Here is a 22,383-nt window from a genome sequence, read left to right on the forward strand (position 1 = left end):
TCGTCCGATGTTCGCATTGCCCGGTCGGCTCGGTTCTTCCTAGGGACTAGCTTTTCGTTTTTTTCTCTTGCCAGCGTTTCCGTATCGCGAGGCGAGTGTTGTATACTGGGTGGAAATATCGATGAGACGAAATGTAGTAATATGTAAGTGTATTTCAGTGCTGAAGTCGCACGGTTAAATACAATATATATAATTATTAGCGACGACAGCGTAAATACAAAGCTCCCTAAGCAGTTCGACAGAGCTTCGGTACTAGGTATAGAATTCGAATGCTGTTGCTGCTTGCAATTCGGCTATTTATACAGGATACGCCTCTCACGTTAGCTCCATCGATCACCAAGCTGAAAGTCCAGAGGGCCAAGGGGACTCTTCCACTCACGACGCTCGGGCCACCTCGACTTTCGACGCATGGTCATTATTGGCGCGCGACACTAACAAAGGACTACAGGGAACAACCATAGGGAATTTTGTTTTCTATCGTTACGTTTCACTTCATCGCGTCCAGTCCCGCTTCCGTCCTTTGTTACTGCCGCGCGCCAATAATGACCTAGCGTCGAAAGCCGAGGTGGCCCGAACATCGTGGAAGAGTCTTACCCCTGTGTACTTTTAGCCTATGGGTCGATGGAGCTGACGCGAAAGCTGCATTCTGTTAAAATATCGAGGGGAAAGGATGACCAAGCTTCAGATATGCATCCGATCGTCGTGACTCAGAGTTCGGGGGTGGTTTTGTCGAAGACGCCCGAAAACATTGAATCATTAGATATTGTTGTACATCGAACTGACGAGGTTGCGATGCATCGAACTCGTCCCTCCAGCACGCACGGCTGAACCAACCCTTAGGACCCGAAGGCGGTTGAAATAAGCTAGTCGCTAAGGAGTCGGCCAGAGTAAGCGAAGACAAGCGAGCAGTCTTCGAGCGTACGTGAAGAAAGGACGTATCGTAAAGACTATATTGTAGCAATCTCTTTGTAAACGTATTATTCCTCTATTTGACGCCGCTCAACTAACTAACGCTCGTTCTCTCCTGGCACTCGTATTTATCAACACTCACTCGCATTCTTTCATTCTTCATACTGTAGCGACTTCGGAACAGTAGACAAACGACATTCGACTTTCAACTGTAACAGTAGAAAAACGGCGTCTCGAGATTCCACTATTAACTGAACCAGCGAACCGCTGACGCGCCACTCCGAAAAACTACACCGTACAACCGCGCTGTATAAAAATACTAATAGATACCAGATTTGATACTTCCGCGAATACAAAACGTGCGTGGATTGTGTTTCATTACCATTCGCATCTTTCACCTGTCGCTCTATCCCCTTCGTCCTCACTCATTCACGCGTTCGTACTCATTCAGACATTCACTACAATATTGTACAACATTTGCGAAGAATCGTAAACAGAACTGTGAGAACGTTGAGTAGATAATTATCTCGCGGGCGAGCTGGACCCACCCAGCGCAGCAATATGAATGTAAACTCGGATCGGTGATCCAACGAGGAACGATCGAGAGGAAACCGAGGAGCCGAGCGAACTGGAGCGGAACGCGCGTCTCCTACTCATTCAAACATTCACTACAATATTGTAAATTTGTAAGGAATTGTAAATAGAACTGTAATAACTTTGAGTAGATAATTATCTCGCGGGCGAGCTGGACCCACCCAGCGCAGCAATATGAATGCAAACGCAAATCGGTGATCCAACGAGGAACGATCGAGAGGAAACCGAGGAGCCGAGTGAACTGGAGCGGAACGCGCTCGGCCGTCGCGTGGCCAGCGAAGGTCGGGGAAGATGGTGTGTTCGGGCACGAGTTTGTCGCGACCCGAGCAGACACCCTCGAACCACGGCAAGGAAACGAGTCTCGGCCTCGCGCAACCGATTCACCGTCCCCTACGAGTCGCGTAGGGTAATGCGATATAACGCGTGGAAGAGGGTGTCTCCTAGCAACCCTATGTCGTCTTCTCACCCCATTCTCTAAGCTTCGCCCTAAAACACCCTAAATCCGTTGCACGCCGCTGCTGTCGGTTGGCGCGGCGAGACTTTCGCTGGCGTTTCCACGGCTGCACCGTCGCCCCTACTCCTCCCTTTTATCTGTTTTATCGTTTATTCCGGCGCGACGCACGGCGGGACGGAACACTCGACGATCAAACGTCGATTTCCGTGATGTTGTAAATACAGTTCATGTGATTTCATAGGGAAATAATTGTATTGTAATGTAATATCTGTTTTTCCGATGTTTCATTTTGTTTCCTTGTTATCGATGTTTGAAGTCGGATAATTACGCGGGTACCGAGGGCACTTGTGTCGGGTAACGTTAATCTAGTCCTGTAATATCGCTTTGCGAGACATCGTTTAAATTGAGATAACTATGCGGACGTCGATATTATTAAAAATAAATTAACCCTTAGCACTCCAGGTTGTTTCGTAATGTGTCAGCAACTGCAACTAATTTTTATAGTATTTCTAGCGAAAATAGGAAATGGAACATTTCTTTGATCTTTTATGTTCCTTCAGAGTAGAAAATTTGGATGCGTGGAAAATCGAATAATTTTAGGGTAGTTCCGAATTCGGGTGACATTATTTTTTACAGAAACGTGGACATTAATTTTTTTCGTGACGTATCAACGAACCGAATTTTGTTGGATATGTGAGATATAAGAAAGATAGTGGAGCAATTATTAAGAAGAATCTTGATTTCTCAGTTTCTAGTTAATGGAGAACACTGTTTCGAGTACATGGGAGTTTTGGTGAGTGTTCACGTGGCAGTCAAAGTATTAATTAAGGAGACTATAATTTCGCGGTGCGCTTAGATTGTCTAGGAAACACGAATACACAATGTATTATGAAAAAATACTATTGTAACGCACAAGTTACAATTTCAGCATGCCCGATAAGGGAACATCCGAACTCTCAGTGTCTGCACGCCCTAAATTAATAGAATACAAAGCCCCTATCGCAACGATCGACTCCTTTCATTAAAACTCCTTTCTGTCCCGTGTTATTGAAAGCATCGAGTTGCATTGAATCCGCGAAACGCGAGAAGGTTAACAGAGCGTGACCTCCGTGATAAATCCCAACTCCTCGGTTTCGTTTGGCCAGGGTTTTGTCCGAATCTGGCGACGCGAGACGAGCAACGAGAGCAACGAGAGTAACCAGCGAAGGGATCGGTCTCGCGCAAACACGGCCAAGAAGCGAGCAGCGTTTCCAAGCTGCCACTCGGGGCCGATTCGGCTCGCTCGTAAATATTTAATGGGGATTCGCGGCAGGATCCCGTAATGGCCGACGCTCGGAAAGCACGCGTGCGTCGGGTACGTCACTCTACGAGCGGGCCGCACGGCGCAACATCATTCTACATAATGGAAAGCGCGGAAAAATAACCCGCAGAGGGAAATAGTTTTCCCGATAGGCTGGTCGGACCATCCGTCCGCCTCGCCTCGGACCGGGACTTCTCCCGACCATCCTCGTTTTCCGACTACCACCCTCTCGGATGCAGAGAGAGAGAGAGACAGAGAGAGAGAGAGAGAGAGAGAGTCCAACCGTCTCCATCCGTCTCCCGCCTTCGATTTTCTCCATTTTTCCCCGTTCTTCCGGCTGTCTGCCTCCGTTTACGCAGTCTCTTTATCTCTCCTGCACCGAAGCTAGAGAACATCGTTTCCACGTCGAAATCGAGGAACTTTTCGTACAATTAACCCCTTGCCGTACAGTGACGAGTGAGACTCGCGATGAAGATTTAAAAATATACTTCATGCTCATTCTCAACAGTATGAATTTTATTTTCTATCATTAACCCCTTGCCGTACAATGACGAGTGAGACGAGTGATGAAGATTTCTAAACTAATTTAACAAGAGTCAATGTTGTTCATTACCCACGGAAGGCAAACAACTATTTTGCTATTATCAATGTATTATCAAATGAAATTTCCAGCTGAAGTAGAATGGACAATTTTGTTGTATTTATTACAATGTCGATAGTAAAATGGTACATGAGCTTAGTAACGAAAATAAATAGTACGCCAAGGGGTTGATAGTCTCGTTTAGATATTATAATGAATGTGTGAAGTAATAAATATTATATACATATATTATATACATATAATATTATATACATAAGAGAAAAGTACCAGAAAAGCGTAACGAGCTTTTCCCTTGGAAACGTCGATAAAAGTTGATTATTTTCTAGAAAACACTTCGCTGTTTCCACTACGATCTCGAAACCTTCATCGAGAAGGAAAAAACAGTTCCCGATTCACACGGTTGATCGTTGCGATCCTCTCCACCTTCCAATTTCCTTAAATGGTAAATATCCCCCGGAATATTGCCACATCTGGCTGCCGTCGGCGAACGCTCGCCGGCTGCCAGCCTTCCCAGCGGTGATCTCTAATCGAATCGCAACCCTTCCTCGCCCGCGTGCGCCGCGCCGGTCGCCGAATCGAATCCTCCGGCGGATACGTTGCGAATCGTCGTCGCTCGTTTCGATCGGCGAAGGCTGCGTCGCGATTTTCACGAGGAGAAACGCCGATAATCACATTCCGACGCGTCCACGTCCTCGTCCTCGTCCCGAGAATTTCCCGATTATCGGTCGTTCCGCCGATCATATCGATCTCTCCCTGTTTCGAGCCGTCGCGCGACGAGACGAATATTCCCAACGGTCCGTCGTCGCGTTCCCCGACTATTTTCGAAGGGGACTCCGCACCGTGGACCCGGCTAATCGATAACGCGGTGCACGAGTTGACCTTTCGTCTAAAAAAAATACAAAAAAAAGGACAGCGAAAACTATGAAAACGAATCTGCGAGCGTTCACGGTGGAGTTAATCCGGAATCGATCGACCGTGAAACTCATCCGACGTACGTTCCTCGCGTGCGGCACGTACGCGCGCATCGAACGAATCGATCACCGGTCCCCGATCTAAGTTTAGCGTTTCAGACGCGACGTCCGGTGCGTACAAAGGGGAGTTGATTCTCTTACCTTCGAAATTGTTACTCGATGCAGCAGTTATTTTTGTACGCTGGAACGAGCGCGACGGCGATCGGCAGCGCTCGCTCGTGGAAAAATAATATCTCCAGCAGCTTTTCGAGGAAACGAGGAAATCTGCTCGTATGGAAGGTTGTTTGTCTCGCGTGAACATTCGCTGGTTCTGCGATCGTCAGCGCACAGTGGTCTGTTTCGGCGATCTGGTAGGGCGAAAGTCGAGATCGATGTGTAACTGATGAATAAATAGCAGCTTTTTCTTAAGAAACGATGGGTAATGTCAATGAGAATTGATAATTCTATTGAACGGTTTAGTTTATTTAATTTAATGAAAGAGTATAAGTAAAAAAATTGTAACATATAGAATCATATTCTTCTATATATTTTTGATTAAGCAATGCGAGCTCCTATTGCAATTTTTCTACTTACCACCTTATGATTTCGATATTTACGTCTAAAGAAACATCATAAGATTATGCAGAATTGCAAATATTTGCAGTTAAAATTTGTCAATGTTTTCAAAGACCAATGAACATACCAACAAATCTCTTAATCCTTACAATTTCTTTACTTACGTTTTTTTTATTAACCCTTAGCACTCGGAAGTTTTTCACTAGAAATATTCAACAGTTTCCAATGAGTTACAGACGACATCCTTTAAGACAAATTGAATAAGGGGATGTACATAAATTAAGAAGCAAAGTTACTATTTCAATGTTTCAAAAATTCATGGATTGTAAGAAGCTTAATGTTATATGTAAGACTTTATGTTTCTGGTATATCAAATTGTATGGTGACTGAGAGTCACCTCTCGAGTGCAAAAGGTTAAACACAAACCATTCAATATCTATATTATACATCGTTTCTCAAGAAAATCTAGCTTTTCATTTATTTTCATGAGTTACATACCAATTGGAACTTTTATCCAACTGGATTGCCAAAACAGTCTGTTCGGCGACGACAACGACGACAACGACAACGGAAAAAGAGGTATCCGGTCGATGGAGTGTCGCCGGTGAATGCGACTCGGCACGGAAGGAAGGAAGCTTGTCGCGACGGAAATCCCGGCGTCTTAGCGACGTCGGGACGTTAACAAACGGCGCGGTGCGTCGCGATGCGACTCCGTCTGCCGACGCGAATACGCGCGTACTCGAGGATTCGAGCCGCGCGGTGCAAGGCTCCGCCGACGAGGGTCGCGTCTCGTTGTCTGCCGCGAAGGGCTTTCAACGGCGGTTCGTCGAATGCCTCGTCTTTCTCGTCTAGGGTTTCACGTTCGCCGGCATTCGAGCAATTTATCGGGAAAGGAAAGTTAGGTTCGGCCTGCGGAAAAACCACCCCGCGTCGCTAGCCCGCGATTGAGAGCCACCCGATTGGAAATAAAGAGTTATGGTCGTTGGAGACTTTGGAGTGGAAGACGTGCACTCGCTTTGAGGTTCACGTCGACGTTAGTTGATTCAATTACAGGTTAATACGACGCTCCATTTATTTATTCAGGAATATTTGAGAGTCATTGAAATGTTACCTTTAACCCTTTGCCGACGAAGACTCTTTAAAGTAGACAAAGCTTGGAACATTTGAAGCTAAATTATACATCGAATGCTTAAACAGTAAAAAGGGAACTATACACTGGTCACTTGCTATTTAAGTAATTAAGTCATTCGGTTGCAACTTAGTATTCCAAATATGAACATTTCGTTTGATCGAAATGTCGACATTCGTCCGCAAAGGGTTAACCCTTTGCAATCGAGAGGCGCCTTTCAGTCGCTATTTGATTTGACAAATGAAACTGATAAAATTTAGAATTCAATATTAAATTTTTATGTAACGCATCAACACATGGAACATCGAAATAAAATGGTTCTGTCACTTAATTTATGCAAGGTATTCCTTTATGTTAGTTGTAAAACATATCATTGATATTTCATCAGAAAATAATGAATATTTGTCGAGAAAAATATTCTCGAGTGCAAAGGGTTAAATGGTACAATTGTGATACTACAGATAAATATAGAAAAAATTGTTAAAACAGGTAGAGGTTGCAATAAAATGGAATGTCGAGTCGGACTAGACACAGGACTGCTAAGGGTTAAAGTCAACGAGTAATCGCGCAAGTTACCAAAGGAATTTATGTTTAGTAACTTCAACTTATAGTTCTGTGAAATATTACCCTTATACACCCCGATCATACACGTTGAAACTTGCGCTGAACACCGCTACGAACGATAGCTCTGAGCGTTTTTCACTTTGTGTTCAAGTGCAACGTTTGCAACGAAACCTTGAAGAACTTAAACCCATCGCTTACAGTGCTTCGTATAACGTGGATTGGTAATCCAACAGGGCCTTAGGAAAGTCGTCCAAGCGTTCCATCCCATCGTTAAGATATCGGAAATAAAAGGGTTCGCGTTTCGAAGAGGAACTCGAGCCGAACTCGAGCTCGTATTTCCGCGGCGAGGCGGCCGTCGCGAATTATTTTCTTCGTTAACGTGTCGCATCGATCCGACGACGTTGGGACAGGTAGCTACGGGAAAGGGAACGACGGAAGTGGAGGAAGCAGGGAAAGGGGACGTGGAAACGAGGTGGGAGAAAGCCCAGGCGACACGGTCAATCCCGCGGAAACGAATCAGGATTACTTTTACGCCGCGTTTGAAAGTTGAGGACGAGCGAGTCGCGAGGGGTTGGAAATAAAGGGGAGACTGCTGGCTGGCTGGCTGGCTGGCACGCTCGAACCGGAGCCGACGCGACAGCGGAGTCGCGATTCGTTGGAAATTAACTTCCTTGACACTTTGACTGCCGGGTAAACACTCATCGAAACTCCCGTGCAATCGAAGCAGTTTTCTTGATAAACCAGAAACTAGAATCAAGATTCTTCGTAACGATTACTTTATTACTTCCCTTATATCTCATAGATTCAATAAAACTTCGATACGTCGCCGAGAAAATAAATGTTCTAGATTACGTTAAGAATGGTGTCGCCTGTTAACACTTTGACTGCCAAGAAAATAACCATCAAAACTCCCGTGCAATCGAAGCAGTTTTCTTGATAAACCAGAAACTAGAATCAAGATTCTTCGTAACGATTACTTTATTACTTCCCTTATATCTCATAGATCCAATAAAACTTCGATACGTCGCCGAGAAAATGAATGTTCTAGATTACGTTAAGAATGGTGTCATCCGGGTTCTGGTGACGTGCAGTCGAAACTGTTAACACTTTGACTGCCGGGTAAACACTCATCAAAGCTCCCATGCAATCGGAACAGTTTTCTTAATAAACCAGAAAGTAGAGTCAATATTCTTCGTAACGATTACACTACTATCTTCCTTATCTGCCTCGTACATCCAATAAAACTTCGATACATCGCCGAGGAAATGAATGTTCCAGATTACGTTAAAAATTGTGTCACCATTGTGCGTACCATTTAACACTAGAACTACCAAGCACTCGAACTGACTATTTCAAATTTCTTTCTAAAACTTACAACTGTGTATTTATTAAGATTTCAATTGTTTTATATTCCAGCGTGGGTACTATTAAATCAGCTCCTTTAACGATTTCTCGGAGAAGCATCTGTACCTTCTCGGTAATTGTATAAAAAGACATCAGGAATGGGTCACTTTGACCCATCTGGTAGTTCTAGTGTTAAAGATAACATTTCAGTGACTCCCGAATATTCTTGAATAAATAAATAGAGCATCATATTAAGCTGTAATTGAATCAACTAACATCGACGCGAACCTCTAAGTGAGAAACCAAGAGCACTTCGGACTACAAAGGGTTAAACCGCGATGCTCTGAGAAAGACTTCGCTGGTAAAAGTTGAAAAGTCAGCGAGGCAAGGAAATTGAAAGAACACCGAAGGCAACGAAGCAAGATGAAACGATAGAGAATGAAGTTGGTGATATTATAAATTTTATTTTCTATCGTTAACACCTCACTTCGTCGCGTTCCAGTTTCCTTCCCTGACTTTTTCGCTTTCAAGACAAGCGAAGTCTTCTCTGTCGGACTATAGCTATGCGATAACCGGACGTCATTGTTTTCGGTGATTCCCCATGGTCCCGGATAACACACTCGTGCACCGTTGGTATAAAAGAGGGGTTCGCGACTCGTTCGGACCGAGTTAAACGAGAACGTCTTTGCTGGGAGATCTGTCCAGGTTCGGTTTACTCGATTTACCCGAGGAAATTCCATTTCAATCTCGTTCCATTGTCCGATGCAAAGTGTCTGGAAAATAGTGCAACACGAAGTTGGATGTGTTTCCCGCGAATGAAAGGAAACAACTCGAAGCCACCCTCGATCCCCTTCGTGTACACGCTGACGTCGTCGCTACCCCGGTTCTTGGAAACTAGATTGCATTTACGAGGCTGGAAAGTTTCCTCGCTGCTGCTATTATTTCTTTAATCCTTGGAAGACACTCGCTTCGGCACTCGCGCGGCGGGCGAATCAAGGTCAGAGTGACCTGAGGCAAACGTTTGTTGCTCGCGGCGGAATATTTGTTCGAAATATATTAGATATATATTAGAAATAATATATAAGATATATTATAATATATTAGAAATATGTTTACACATATATAATATTTATTACTTCACACATTCATTATAATATCCAAACGAGACTATTAATTTCCAAAATCATTTCGAACATTGAATATTCATCCAGTGTTAAATATTCGAATTCTTCCGTTACAACTTTGAGGTACGAAAACTTAGACAACAAGAAGGATTATTCTAAGAAGATGAGAAGGATTCGAATTTTTAATAAAGCCATAAATTTACATAAAGACTCATAGTTTAACTATATCGTAACTTTCCGAGAAAACGAACGAAACGAAAAAGAGTCTACCACCAGATTATTTTCGATTAACCAGTTAACTGTGTTTGACGAGTATACACGTCATCGTAAAGCTTAACATGATCCTATAATTCTTAAAATATACTCTACATGCATTCGTCCTGCGTTCGACGACTACACCATCTTTCAACTTTATTACACTCATGACCAGTTTTTAGTTTTTCCAACTAAATTCCACAGTTAACCGGTTAAGAAATAAATCATAGGACAAGGAGTTAAACGAGTTCGAATTGATCTCGCCTCGCCGCCTCGAGCTGCGATCCTTTCATCGAGACGTCGGGAAGCGATTTCGTCGCGTGGCGGGCGCGTTTTGAAATCCGACCGAGTCCGACGAAACGTCATCTCTCTAACCCGAGCAAATTGAATTTGCCCGACGAGGAGGAGCGCTCGGGGACGGGGGAGGGCGCAAGGCGGCTTTGTTCGGTGTGTCGACCACGCGAGAATCAATTTTTCGAGATGATCGCGACCGCGAGCAGCTTCCCGGGAAATCCGTCCGCCGGCTTCCCGGAAGCGGCGGGCCGGGAAAGTAACGGGGAAACGAATTAGCCGTATCTGCCGTAAATCACGGAAGCTGCGCCCGCGTCGGAGTTTCGTGTAATCACGATTCGTTCGAGCACAAATAAACGCCGCGCCCCACTGTTTTCTTGGGGAGCGCGGGCGGCGGGTCGGCCATCCGTTTCAAACTCGCGAAGACGAACTTGGAAAATTTCGAGTCGAGTTTATCCACCGGCTCCGGCTGTTTGGAACGGAAACAAAGAGGAGAAGGACCTTTTGCTCGAAACGTTTCGGGAACGGAACCAAGGATACGAAAAATCCGAAGCTGCTGGATAACTGCAGGATTTTGTGACATTTTGGAGTAGAAAATATATGAATACAAAGCAGATTGGAGTTATATGCTCGGAAAACTATCGGAAGTTTTCAGTTGATTGTTATTAACAAATTCGGAATGTTTAACTGTGTTTAAGAGGTCTCTAGGTGGAATCTCGTTTAAAATATTGTATCCGTATGGATAGAAATGTTTGAGTTTTGTATTCTTGAATCTATCCGGAGCTTGAAGGACGTTTAAATTTTCGGATGAATACTAACAATTTTTTTTAGTTTAAAGAAATTTGAAAATGATTTAATTACTCGAACAGCAAGAGATCAGCACGTAGTTAAAAACAAGATAACGGTGTTTTTAGAATAGACAAATCATCCGCAATACTTGATGGAAAAAGAGAAAATATAAAATATGAGAAATTACAAAAAATTACTTAGAAAATTATTAAGGATAAATGCTCTCTGGGCTCCCTATAGGACCTCACTCGGCATTTTGACCCCTTGACGTACTATTTACTTTCGCCACTAACCTCGCGTACCATTTTACTATCGACAATTTTGAAATGCAACAAAATTGTCCATTCTTCAAGTGGAAATTTTATTTGAAGATGATACAATGGTAATAGCAAAGTAGTTATAAATAACATCGATCGTTGTTAAATTAGTCTAGAAATTTCCATCATGAATCTCACTCGTTATTGTACAGCAAGGGGTTAAGGGTTAACCTCGTTTGAAATTGGTTTGAACGCTGCTTTAATCTCGTTTTTCGTTCGTTTTTCCAGCAAAGGAACTGAAAATATGCGGCAGCGTGAGGAGCGGCGGAGAGGTCTGCTGCTCCGCGGACATGGAGGTGAGATTACAGGCGAGGGCACGTAACAAACACGAGAAAGCCACCAAAGAAACTCTTCAGCGACTTCATCAGATCCTGTCGACGAGAGCGACGAGGTTTCACGGTGAGTACCGCCTCCCTAGACTTTCGCGACTTTAATCGATTTCGCGGCCATAGGTGCCGTGGAACGCGGCTAAGTAGATACTATACCGTATACAGGGTGGACCACGAAGTATCATCGGTTCAGATTATTTTGCTGTTAGCTCGATCATTTTGTCGATTAAAATAGCACGATTCGAAGAGAGTTTTAACCTGTTAACTGTGGAACTTAATTTGAGACATCTCAGATAATGCTCGCAATGAAATAAAATAATGAAGTGTATACTCGTCTAACGCAGGCCAAATGCACCTATGATATGTTAAGATTTGTTTTATAATTTATATGCACCTACAAATTGTAAAGCAACACGAGCAAGAATTACATATGTATCTGAAAAAGTGGATAATTCATCGCTGAAAGAATTAGCATCATTTTAACCCTTTGCACTCGGCAGTTTTCCATTAGAAATATTTTAACGTCTTTTGATGATATAGAGAGCATATTTTGTGAAGCTAACTCGACGAGGAATCACACTTACATCGAGGCACAAAACTGTTTTGTTCGAATATTTCTCAAATTGATGCATGTACGAAGTTTAAGTTCCTGCCGTACAGAGAAACAGCCCCGCGCAAAATTCAGCCGCGCCTAAGAGGTTAAAATCGTGCGGCGATCAAAGAGTTAAACGACGTTACGTTTCCCTAGTATCTCCGATTTCTCCGTTGCCAGCATACCTTAAACCGTACACAGAAACGATCGAAAGCGTCCGAACGGTACGCAGCGAGTCGACTAACGAGCGAACGACGAAACGAACCGAGGACCGGCCGTGTTGGTCGCTTTGGCCGACGCCGCGAAAATTAGACGACGCCGCGGTGAAAACCTGCACGGTGCAACGGGCCCTAATGATTCTCGTTAATGAAATTACCTGGCGCGGGAGTTCGCGGCACCTGCCACCGGCGACGCTCGATCTTTCTCGCGCCCGCGCCGCCCTCTCCATCGGGCGTCGTTTCCCTTTGAGCCGCCGCTGCCTAGCCGCATCTAGCTACCTACCCACTTCGCTCTCCACTTGCCGCGATGCGAGTGCGGTGACGCAGCCGGCGACAGAGGGAGAAGAGAATCGGGACGGAAAGTGGACGAGTCGAAGGAGCCGCGAGCGGAGGGACGGACGGAAGGAGCAGGTGGGACGAGAAAGAGACAGCTCCAAACGCAGATATTTCAGCGCCGCGAAACGCGAAGAGAGTCGTAGCGACTTCGTCGATTTGTCCGTCCGCGGTTCTCTGTCTTGGACCGGGTATAAACCTCGGTAAAACAGAGGAATGTGGCGGACGGCATTTAAGCATATTTGGAGCATTTTCGGCGCGCGGGTACAGCAGCAGACGAGCGACATCCGACTTTCGATTGGAACAGTAGAAAAACGGCATTTGGAGATTCCACTAAGACATTGCGCACTGGTAACGAGAAATCTCGTTTCTATAAAGACACTTAGCTATGTAACTTCGCTAATTACCACGGCATTGAAAATATATAACATTTGATTCGAATTGATTATCTATTTAAAATATATTATATAACAATATATCTGAGTTTTTCTATGTATGGTGATATAAGTTGACCTCAGTAAAAATTGCCATCACAATATAGTTTTCTGAAAATTAACCGGTACGCAATGTGTTAACTGGAGCATCGTACCGCCGACGCATTACTCGAAAAAGTACATCGTACAACCGTATAAAGGTACGAATAAATACCAGATTTTGATACTTCCGCGAACGCAAAACGTGAGTGTGAATTGTGTTTTACTGTCTCCTCATTAATCTACACTCCACTCCGACAGAGTAAATAGTTGGCTGCACAATGGACGGAGGTGGACGCGACGGTAGGGAGGGTCGGACGACCCTTCCGATCGTCGGTCGGGCATCGATCGGATTCCTGGCTCGGTTCGTCGTCTCGTTCGGGAATCGAACGATTTTCGCGCGCGGCGCTCGAGAGGCAGAGCCCGATTAAAGTGGCTTTGTCGGGATTTTTCACGGAGAACGGGGAAAGCGTTCGCGTCCCCGGCGAATAATAGGCGGGCGCGCCTCGAATTCAAATCTCCGACAAAGTTCCGCGCGGCGGTTGCCGGCGCACGTAACTACAAAGTACGTACTTACTCGGTTCCCCTTTCGCGCGAAGCGGAACAACGTGTCGCCGAGCGACGCGCGGCGAGGAGAGGAGAGGAGAGGCGACCGTCTGGTGGGCTCTTTGTCGGGGGCGTGAACGTTGCTGCCGACGAATCCGTCGCGCGAGGGCTCGCCGCTTCTCGTTCCCTCAACGTCGTTAAAAGGAATTATAATCACATTCTTCGCGGCTAAAGCAACGATAAGAACCGGCTTCGGGGCGCGAAGGTCCGCACGGTCGCAGGAGGGTGGCTCGACCGCAATTGCCGATTCGAACCGACGGGAACGCGAGACGTCGTTCTTAACCAACTTTCCTTTCGGCGTTCCGCGACCCTCTCAACTCGAAAGATCGAACAGACCTCGCTCGCTTCCGTGTACTTAACCCTTTGCACTCGAAGGGTGCGTCTCAGACTTTTTGCAATTCCTCTATTGAAACTTCAAGAGTGCGACCATCGAAACGTTGGTTCATCTATAATTAGGTTTACGTATTGTTCAATGAATCTCTTTAACGATTTCTCAGAGAAACACCTGTTATTTTTGTAATAATCTAATGAGAAAACACGCGTTCTGAGGAACGAAGCTGTTTCGTTTCTTCAGCAGATGAAGTTAAATTATATATCGATTACTTAAACGATAGCAAGGAAAGACATTATACATTGATCCCTTGCTGTTTGAGTAATTGAATCATTTGTTTGCGACTTACTCTTCCAAATATAATATGGAAATTTGATCTTGCTGAAATGTCGATATTCGTCCTGAAAGGGTTAATATGATCGTAGGACTTTATAATTTTACTATATCCAATCAGGTGGTGACTAAGAATCAGCTGTCGAATGCGAACGGTTAAAAACGGAGTGTTTTCAACGAAATCGAACGCAGACGGTTTAGGTTAGGGTAATAAAGTATAGCCGTTACGATAACATGTTCCAACGGAAGTATCGTTTCTAGCACTTCTTACGCATTCTTTTCGCTTTTCTCAGGTTTCTTCAAACAACTGCTGGCGGACAGCAAGAGTATCTTCCACGAAATGTACAGGAGAACGTACGGTACGCTGTACGAGCAGAACTCGTACGTCTTCATGGATCTGTTCAAGGAACTGGAGAACTATTACGCCAAGGGGACGGTGAGTTTTTGTGTACACTCGCGACAAAGCCGTTATTAGGGTCGCGAAACGCGATCGACCGAGCTCGTTTCTCTCGCTTCTACGCCGGGCACTGTCTTCGCTCGTACAGATCTGACCCGAAATTTCGGCGAAGACGAACGGTCGAAATAATTAAGAGACGGTCGATGAATTCATTTCGAAAATGTGAGAATCTAATCTCACGTAGATCACACGAGATCATCACGTAGCTACCCTTTTTTCTATTAACACTTTGACTGCCACGTCATCCGAATTCGGGTGACATTTTTTACAGAAACGTGGGCATTAATTTTTTTCGTGGCGTATCGAACGAACCGAATTTTGTTGGATATATGAGATATGAGAAAGATACTGGAGCAATTATTAAGAAGAATCTTGATTTCTCGGTTTCTGGTTAATGGAGAAAACTGTTTTGAGTACATGGGAGTTTTGATGAGTGTTTGCGTAGCAGTCGAAGTGTTAATTAAGCAACTGATATATAATTTATCTTTATCTCTCGAAGGTTTCGTACATTTCAAAGAATCTTCGTCCGATAAGGTTTAAAGGTGCAGTCCGTGCTTATCTGAAATCTTTGATACAAAAGAAAAATCCATACAATTTCCTCGAAACTTGAAGAATATTACGTGAAATTTGAAGAGAACGGTAGTCGAGAAATGTCCAACTTCCAGGATAACTCAGCATTTTCCGAATGCTCCGAGGAAACCAAAGTTTATAGGACATTGTTCCATACATATTCAGCTACCCCAAGCAGCAGCAACTTTTCGGTTTAGGTGAAATGTTTACAATGGACTTTTGTCCGGCCAGATCGGGCGAGTACAGCACTATGCGACGCCGCGTCGCCGGAAGAGTAGCGAGATAGACCGGATCGATAGCGGCGGGCTGGCTCGATTTTCAAAGACCGGAGGACGCGTCCTACGTTACTTATGTCCATCCCCTACCCGCGTGCTTTCCCTTTCACCCTTTTGCGGAGCCCGTCCGTTCGCATCGAGTGCCGCGTCGGCCAGCGACGTTGCGAGCGTATCGCGAGCCGAGCATAGATATAGATAGATATAGATATTCCATATATGAGATATAGATAGATATAGATATCCATAAATATAGATATCTATAGATATAAATATTCCATATATAAGATATAGATAGATATAGATATAGATATTCCATATATAAGATATAGATAGATATAAATATCTATAGATATAAATATTCCATAGATATAGATATTCCATATATAAGATATAGATAGATATAAATATCTATAGATAGAGATATCCATAGATATAGATATCCATAAATATAGATATCCATAAATATAGATATCCATAGATATAGATATCTATAGATATAGATATTCCATAGGTATAGATATTCCATATATAAGACATGGATAGATATAGATAGATATAGATAGATATAGATAAATATAGATATATATAGATAGATATAGATAAATATAGATATATATAGATAGATATAGATAAATATAGATATATATAGATACATATAGATATCCATAGATAAAGATATTCCATATATCAGATATAGATATCAATAGATATAGATATTCCGTCGGCGAATTGTATCCCGTCGTTTCATCGGTTCTCTCTTTCACTTCTGTCCGTTTCGTCGCGACGCCTCGCCGACGCGCCGACTCGATAATACGTCCGCCGGATTGCAGGATTAGCCCTTCGAGCGCGCGCTCGATTATTAGCCCGGATCGGAAACTATAGGGGTAGTCTATGAACCGGTAATCCCGGACAACCGTTCTTTGTTTTCCCTTTTCGGTCGGTGGAAACGCGCTGCCGTCTCGAGTGCTCGAGGCGAAACTATAGTGAAACGTTACTCGAGATGTTCCGAATAACGATTAACGCTAAAACTACCGAGCAGTTCAATTGACTTTTGACAATTTCGCTTAAACTCCAAGAGTGCATCAGACTTTAACCTTTTACACAAGAGTGCATCAGACTTTAACCTTTATCAACTGCTTAATTAATAGAAAAGAAAACTGCGGTCCGATCTCTTGCTATTCGACTAATTAAATCATCTGTTCGCGAGCTAATCTCCCAAACATGAATATTTCATCTCATCGAAATGCCGACATCCGTCCGCAAAGGGTTAATCGATTTACACTTCAATTTACGTAGTGTTAAATGAATATCTTTAATAATTTCTCAGAGAAACATTCGTCACCTTTCTAATAATTACAAAAAGACATCAGGCATGGGTCATTTGACCCGTCTGTCAGTTTTAGTGTTAACTATCTCCGTATTTCATGCCGATCGAGCACGTCGATGAACCACCGTTGTGTTCCAGGTGAACTTGAACGATGCCATGGACAACTTCTACAATACCCTCTACCTGAAGATGTTCACGGTGCTGAACAGTCAGTACAAGTTCGACAACAAGTATCTGGAGTGCGTAGGGGACAGTATGAAGGAGATGAGACCGTTCGGCGACGTGCCCCAGAAACTGGGCGTTCAGATCAAGAGATCGTTCGTCGCGACCAGGGCGTTCAGCCAAGCTCTGACGGTGGCCGCGGACATCCTGAAGAACATGCAAACGGTGAGGCTCGACTCGTCTCCCTAGCGAAACGCGCGGGAAACCGTGAATTTCGACTCGTCACGAGAGCCGGCCAGCTCGGAGCAGTCGACGGTGTCGCGTCGCGTAAAGCCGAGACAGCTGGAAAATCGTTTTGTGTTCGCAGTTGAAGCCGTCCACGGACTGTGCAGCTGCATTCACCAGAATGACGGTCTGCCCGTCGTGCAGCGGGATAACGGGGAACGTGCTGGCGTGCGGCGACATGTGCGCCAACGTGATGAAGGGTTGCTTGGCGCAGCATGCGGCACTGGACGCTGAATGGAATCACTTTGTCGGTGAGTAATTTCCCGTCCATTGTTCCGCTGTAATTATAGGCTCGCGCGGTTCGATGCGCGATCGACGCACCGCGTCGCGTCGCGTCGCGAGCGGAGCGGAACGCGCGTCGCGGACGTTCCGTTCTGATTCGTTTCTCGATCCGCGGAAGGGCCGCGCCGAGCTTCCTCCGCCGCGCCCGTTCTAATTGCGACGCTCGGATTCCAGAGGCCGTGGACAAGGTGGCGGACCGACTGCTGGGCCCGTTCAACATCGAGATGCTGATGCGACCGATCAACCTGAAGATCTCCGAGGCGATCATGAACTTCCAGGAGACGGGCCAGGACGTCTCGCAGAGGGTGTTCGCCGGCTGCGGCCGGCCGATTCTGGGCAGACGGAGGCGCAGGCGAAGCGACAACCGCGAGTTGGAGCTCGAGTCGTTGAACTTCGACCAGGAGACGCTGCCCGAGGAGCGCGGCACGACCGTCGCCAGTCTGGACAAGCTCGTCAAGGAGATACGGCAGAGAGTGCGCGATTCCAGGCAGTTCTGGGTGTACTTGCCGTACCAGCTGTGCAACGACGGCCTCGTGGTCCCGCCGAGCAACACCAAAGAGTGTTGGAACGGCACGCACGTCGACAAGTAAGTACGCGCGACTCCTTCGATCGTTTCGCTCGATGAAAACACGTCTCGTCGTAGGTACATATACCCGGTGTCGTCGAACGGCGAGACGCAGAGCTTGAATCCGGAGGTGCGCAGCTCCGGCCCGCGGCCCACCATCGTCCGGGACCAGATCTTCGCGCTGACGACCATCACGAACAGGCTGAAGTCCGCGTTCAACGGCCAGGACGTCGACTGGATAGACACGGGTAAGCTATTCGCGATAAGCTAGCGCTCGCTTGGTTCCGGAAACGCGACAGCTACAGCCGATGGCTCGGAATTTCAGAGGACACCGACTGGAACGGCTCGGGCAGCGGATCCGGCGACGGCATCGACCAGGACAACCCCATCACCGACGACGAGGACGGGTTCAAGGAGGGCTCGGGCTACGAGTCGAAGGAGTCGCAGCCGGACCTGCCGAAACTCTCCCCGCCGGTGATACCCAGCAAGCCCGGCGACGGCAGCGGCGACGTCAGCTCCGGAACAGCGACCGGACCCTCGTCCGGATCCGGCAGCGGCACGGAATCCGCGGGCGGAGGCGTCGGCGCGGACAACGGCGGCGACAACAGCAGTACAGGCATCAGCATCGAGACCAGCACCGGCATCAGCAACAGCACCGGCAACGGCACCACCACCGCGGACAGCGGCGCGTGCAGACCAAAAATGTCTCTGACGCGAGCGCTGACGACGTACCTCGTTCCCATAGTGATCATGTGGTTCGGCGGTTGCCTCACCCAGTGGCTGTGATCCTGTGCTTTCCCAGAATGACGTATCGCGGTGTAAATAATTCCTTTCGACCGTTACTCGCGCGCTCGACGCGTCCCATCGAGCACTCCGTCGGCGCGGCACGACGATCCGATTACCGGACAACGCGAGCGTGGACGACGACCGACTCGGGACGGTTGATCACCGGTCGACTAGAGATATTCCACGGGACCTTCGACGTTCCGCCGCTTCCTTCGATCCAGCGTTGGTCTATCGGAAAACGTTTTACATTTGACATTTCTAGACTGTAAGGTTTCCGGCTCGGATAGACCGACGTCGGAGGCGAAGCTGAACCTTCTGAGCGAGTAGGTCGCGTGACCGTAAACACGGGGACGGCTCGATCGTCGTCGAACTTGTCTCGTCCTACCTAGCTAATCGCCTTTCTCGACAACGCGGACGTTCGCAAGATTCACGGCTCGACCGGTTCACTGGACGCGCGCACCGATCCCGAACTCGGGGAGGAATCTCGACGAGAGCGGGGACTACGCGGAACACGACGGCAACGAATGAATTCCGTTCGATTTCGATTGCGTGTTCCGGTTCGGTACGCGAGAGAGAGTGAGAGAGTGAGAGAGAGAAAGAGAGAGAGAGAGAGAGAGAGAGAGAGAGAGAGAGAGTATCGGGGAGAATAGAGAAGGAATTCCTTATTTTTGTTCGAGGATAAGCTTGTTGATCGGTGTGGTTTGAACTGTTTGAGATTCTATGGTGAAAATGTAAATACGAAGAGTGGCGCGAGACAAAGGGACTCTCACCACGCCTTCGGCGCGAGAAACGGTACCCCCCTCGAAGGTCTCTTCCCTTTCGCGGGGGTGATTCGTCGCGCGCCGCCCCGCCGCCGCCGCCTCGTCGTTCCAGCAACCGGCACTCCGAAGCGCGGTCGAGAATCGACTCCTGTGATAAAATCGAAAAATGAAAAAAACTGAAAAACATGAAGCGCCTTCGCACCCTGGCAACGTCGAGCCTAATCGCGGGCAAAAAAAATAAAAACTAACAGAGACATATTCTACAAATCTAGTGAAATATTCAAATAAATATTACGAATAATTATTTGTAATTATATTATTTTTATTATTATTATTATATTATATTATATTATATTATATTATATTATATTATATTATATTATATATTATTATTGTAAAGTGAAATTAATATAAAAAAAATTGTGCGTTGCGTTCGAGGATATGGTTGCGTGTACGCGAGAGAAACGGGATCGCGCGATCCTGTTCTCGTCAACGCGACATCTTCTCGTCCATGAAGTATCATCTGCCTTCGCGAAATGTCAAAAGTGAGAGGGAAAAACAGTAGGATAGAGAAAGTATGAAAGAAATGGAGAGGGGCCGGGGGGAGGAGTAAGCGGAATCGTTACAATCGCACGAAATGCTTGCCGTATCGGGAAAACGGTCCGGCCCGGTTCGACTCTTCGACGACCGCGGCCGAACAGCGAGACGAAAGGACTCGGCGACAGGGAACAGGGTTTTTAAACGCGAAAGCATTACGGACCACTTGAACGATTTTCCTCAACTCGACTGCTCACCGGCGAACAGCGTCGGTGATCTTTTTCTTATTTTTCCTTCTTTACTGCTTAGGCACCGGTCGTTCGTTCTCCGGAAGGGAAGAAAGGTCTCGCTGTCAACCTCTTAGGCACGGCTGAATTTTCTGTACGGACAATGTTCTCCACGCGAGTACATTGGAACGAAGTTTTCGATGATTGAATTCTAATTTTTCTGAAAGATGTGATACACATAATTTAACACATTGCGTACCAGTAATTTTCAGAAAGCTGAATCGTGCGAATGGAAATTTTCAGTGAAATCCACTTGTATCACTATACAAACTCAGATATCATATTGTTATGTAATATATTTTAAATAATCAATTCGATTTGAATTTAATATTTGTTCAGGCGCTGTGGTAATTAGCAAAGTTGCGTAGCTAAGAGTCTATATAAAAACGAGATTTCTCGTTACCGGTACGCAATGTGTTAACAATTTAATAGTTAGTAATACAATTGGGTACGATCTATGATATATTGGTAGCGACGAAGCCACTACAGTGGCGCGTCGTGCCTAAGAGGTTAACGCTCTCAACGCGGAACTTCGAACCGTTGGAACAAGAGCCGTCTCGAAGATTCCGCGTCGAGAGTGAAACGAGAGGGGCTTGTCGAATAAAGTACACTTATGTTTCTTGCTAGTATTCTTAATAATGTATTTATGTTATTCGCTATTATAAAAAGTAACAAGCAGCGACGATTCACGCGCGAATCAACGGCGACTGTCGCGCGTCGAGAGAGATCGGTCGATCGCGTCGGTTCATCTGTTTCTTCTCTTGCGCGAGGCCATTGCAAACGATCGGACTCGTCGACTCAAGTAATACGATATGTTAGTTTTCTTTAATTTTCGTGGCGATTCAAGTAAGGAATGGTCGGGGCACGAAAAATACGTGTGATGCTGCGCGGCAAACGCGGTAGCGATGTGCGTGCGCCCACGGATGTGTATATGTGCGTGTCTGCGCGTATGTGTGCAAGTCTACACGCGTGTATGTAACGACGGACGATCACGGACGGTGCGTTACGAAAGAATAATTTCCCTTCTCTATCCGTTCGGTCGTTTTCGTTGATTCGCGTTCTCGACGGATCCGCGACGGAACCACTGCCGACTCGACGTTTGACACACGCGTCGGTGAACGTTCGCAGAGAACATGTAAACCACGAGGACACACCGAACGAACCTATATCGCCCGATGCGTATTGTGATAAACCGCGTAGACACCGAGACCTCGAAGCTGTTCGCGTTCCCCCATAGATCGAATCATATACGTAGGATCCTGTACGCGCGAATCGGTCGGGGAACGAGATGCATGTGAAACGCGCCGCGTATCACAGGTACGTGCCATAGAGCGGCGCGACTGAATCAGTAATATTAGAGTATTCCGGAGCACGGCCGTCTCGACTTTCCGTTCGCATCCGAGACGCTCCGCGAGCGTACAGACACCGAGGAGTCTCGCCGCTACATCCTTACAGTGTGCTAGCATCCAACACGAGAATTTTATTTAACAACCGACCCAATGGAATAAACTGAAATATTCGAAACATCATGTTTATTGCACGTTCGTCACTGATCGGAGGCCCGGTCGAAAACGTACACGTATCGTCTAAAAATATATATATTCACGACGGTTATTTACAATCATCTCGACACGTCACGATGCACAGCACTGAATTTTACAGCTAAGCTGCCGCTGC

General features: G+C 46.0%; 1 protein-coding gene across 1 annotated transcript in view; it reads left to right on the forward strand.

Annotated features, from left to right (window-relative positions):
- The window catches only part of dlp (glypican dally-like), a 57,785-nt gene extending 36,628 nt beyond the window's left edge, over positions 1-21,157 (forward strand). The window contains exons 2-8 of the mRNA XM_076365948.1: positions 11,426-11,596; positions 14,706-14,848; positions 17,180-17,428; positions 17,571-17,739; positions 17,945-18,356; positions 18,414-18,583; positions 18,661-21,157. Of these exons, the coding sequence (XP_076222063.1) occupies positions 11,426-11,596; positions 14,706-14,848; positions 17,180-17,428; positions 17,571-17,739; positions 17,945-18,356; positions 18,414-18,583; positions 18,661-19,121 (1,775 nt within the window). The 3' untranslated portion in view covers positions 19,122-21,157. The remainder of the gene's footprint in view (positions 1-11,425; positions 11,597-14,705; positions 14,849-17,179; positions 17,429-17,570; positions 17,740-17,944; positions 18,357-18,413; positions 18,584-18,660) is intronic.
- The last annotated feature ends 1,226 nt before the right edge of the window (positions 21,158-22,383 follow it).

Source organism: Nomia melanderi, chromosome 3 (genome assembly GCF_051020985.1).
Source record: "Nomia melanderi isolate GNS246 chromosome 3, iyNomMela1, whole genome shotgun sequence".
Classification (NCBI taxonomy): Eukaryota; Metazoa; Arthropoda; class Insecta; order Hymenoptera; family Halictidae; genus Nomia; species Nomia melanderi.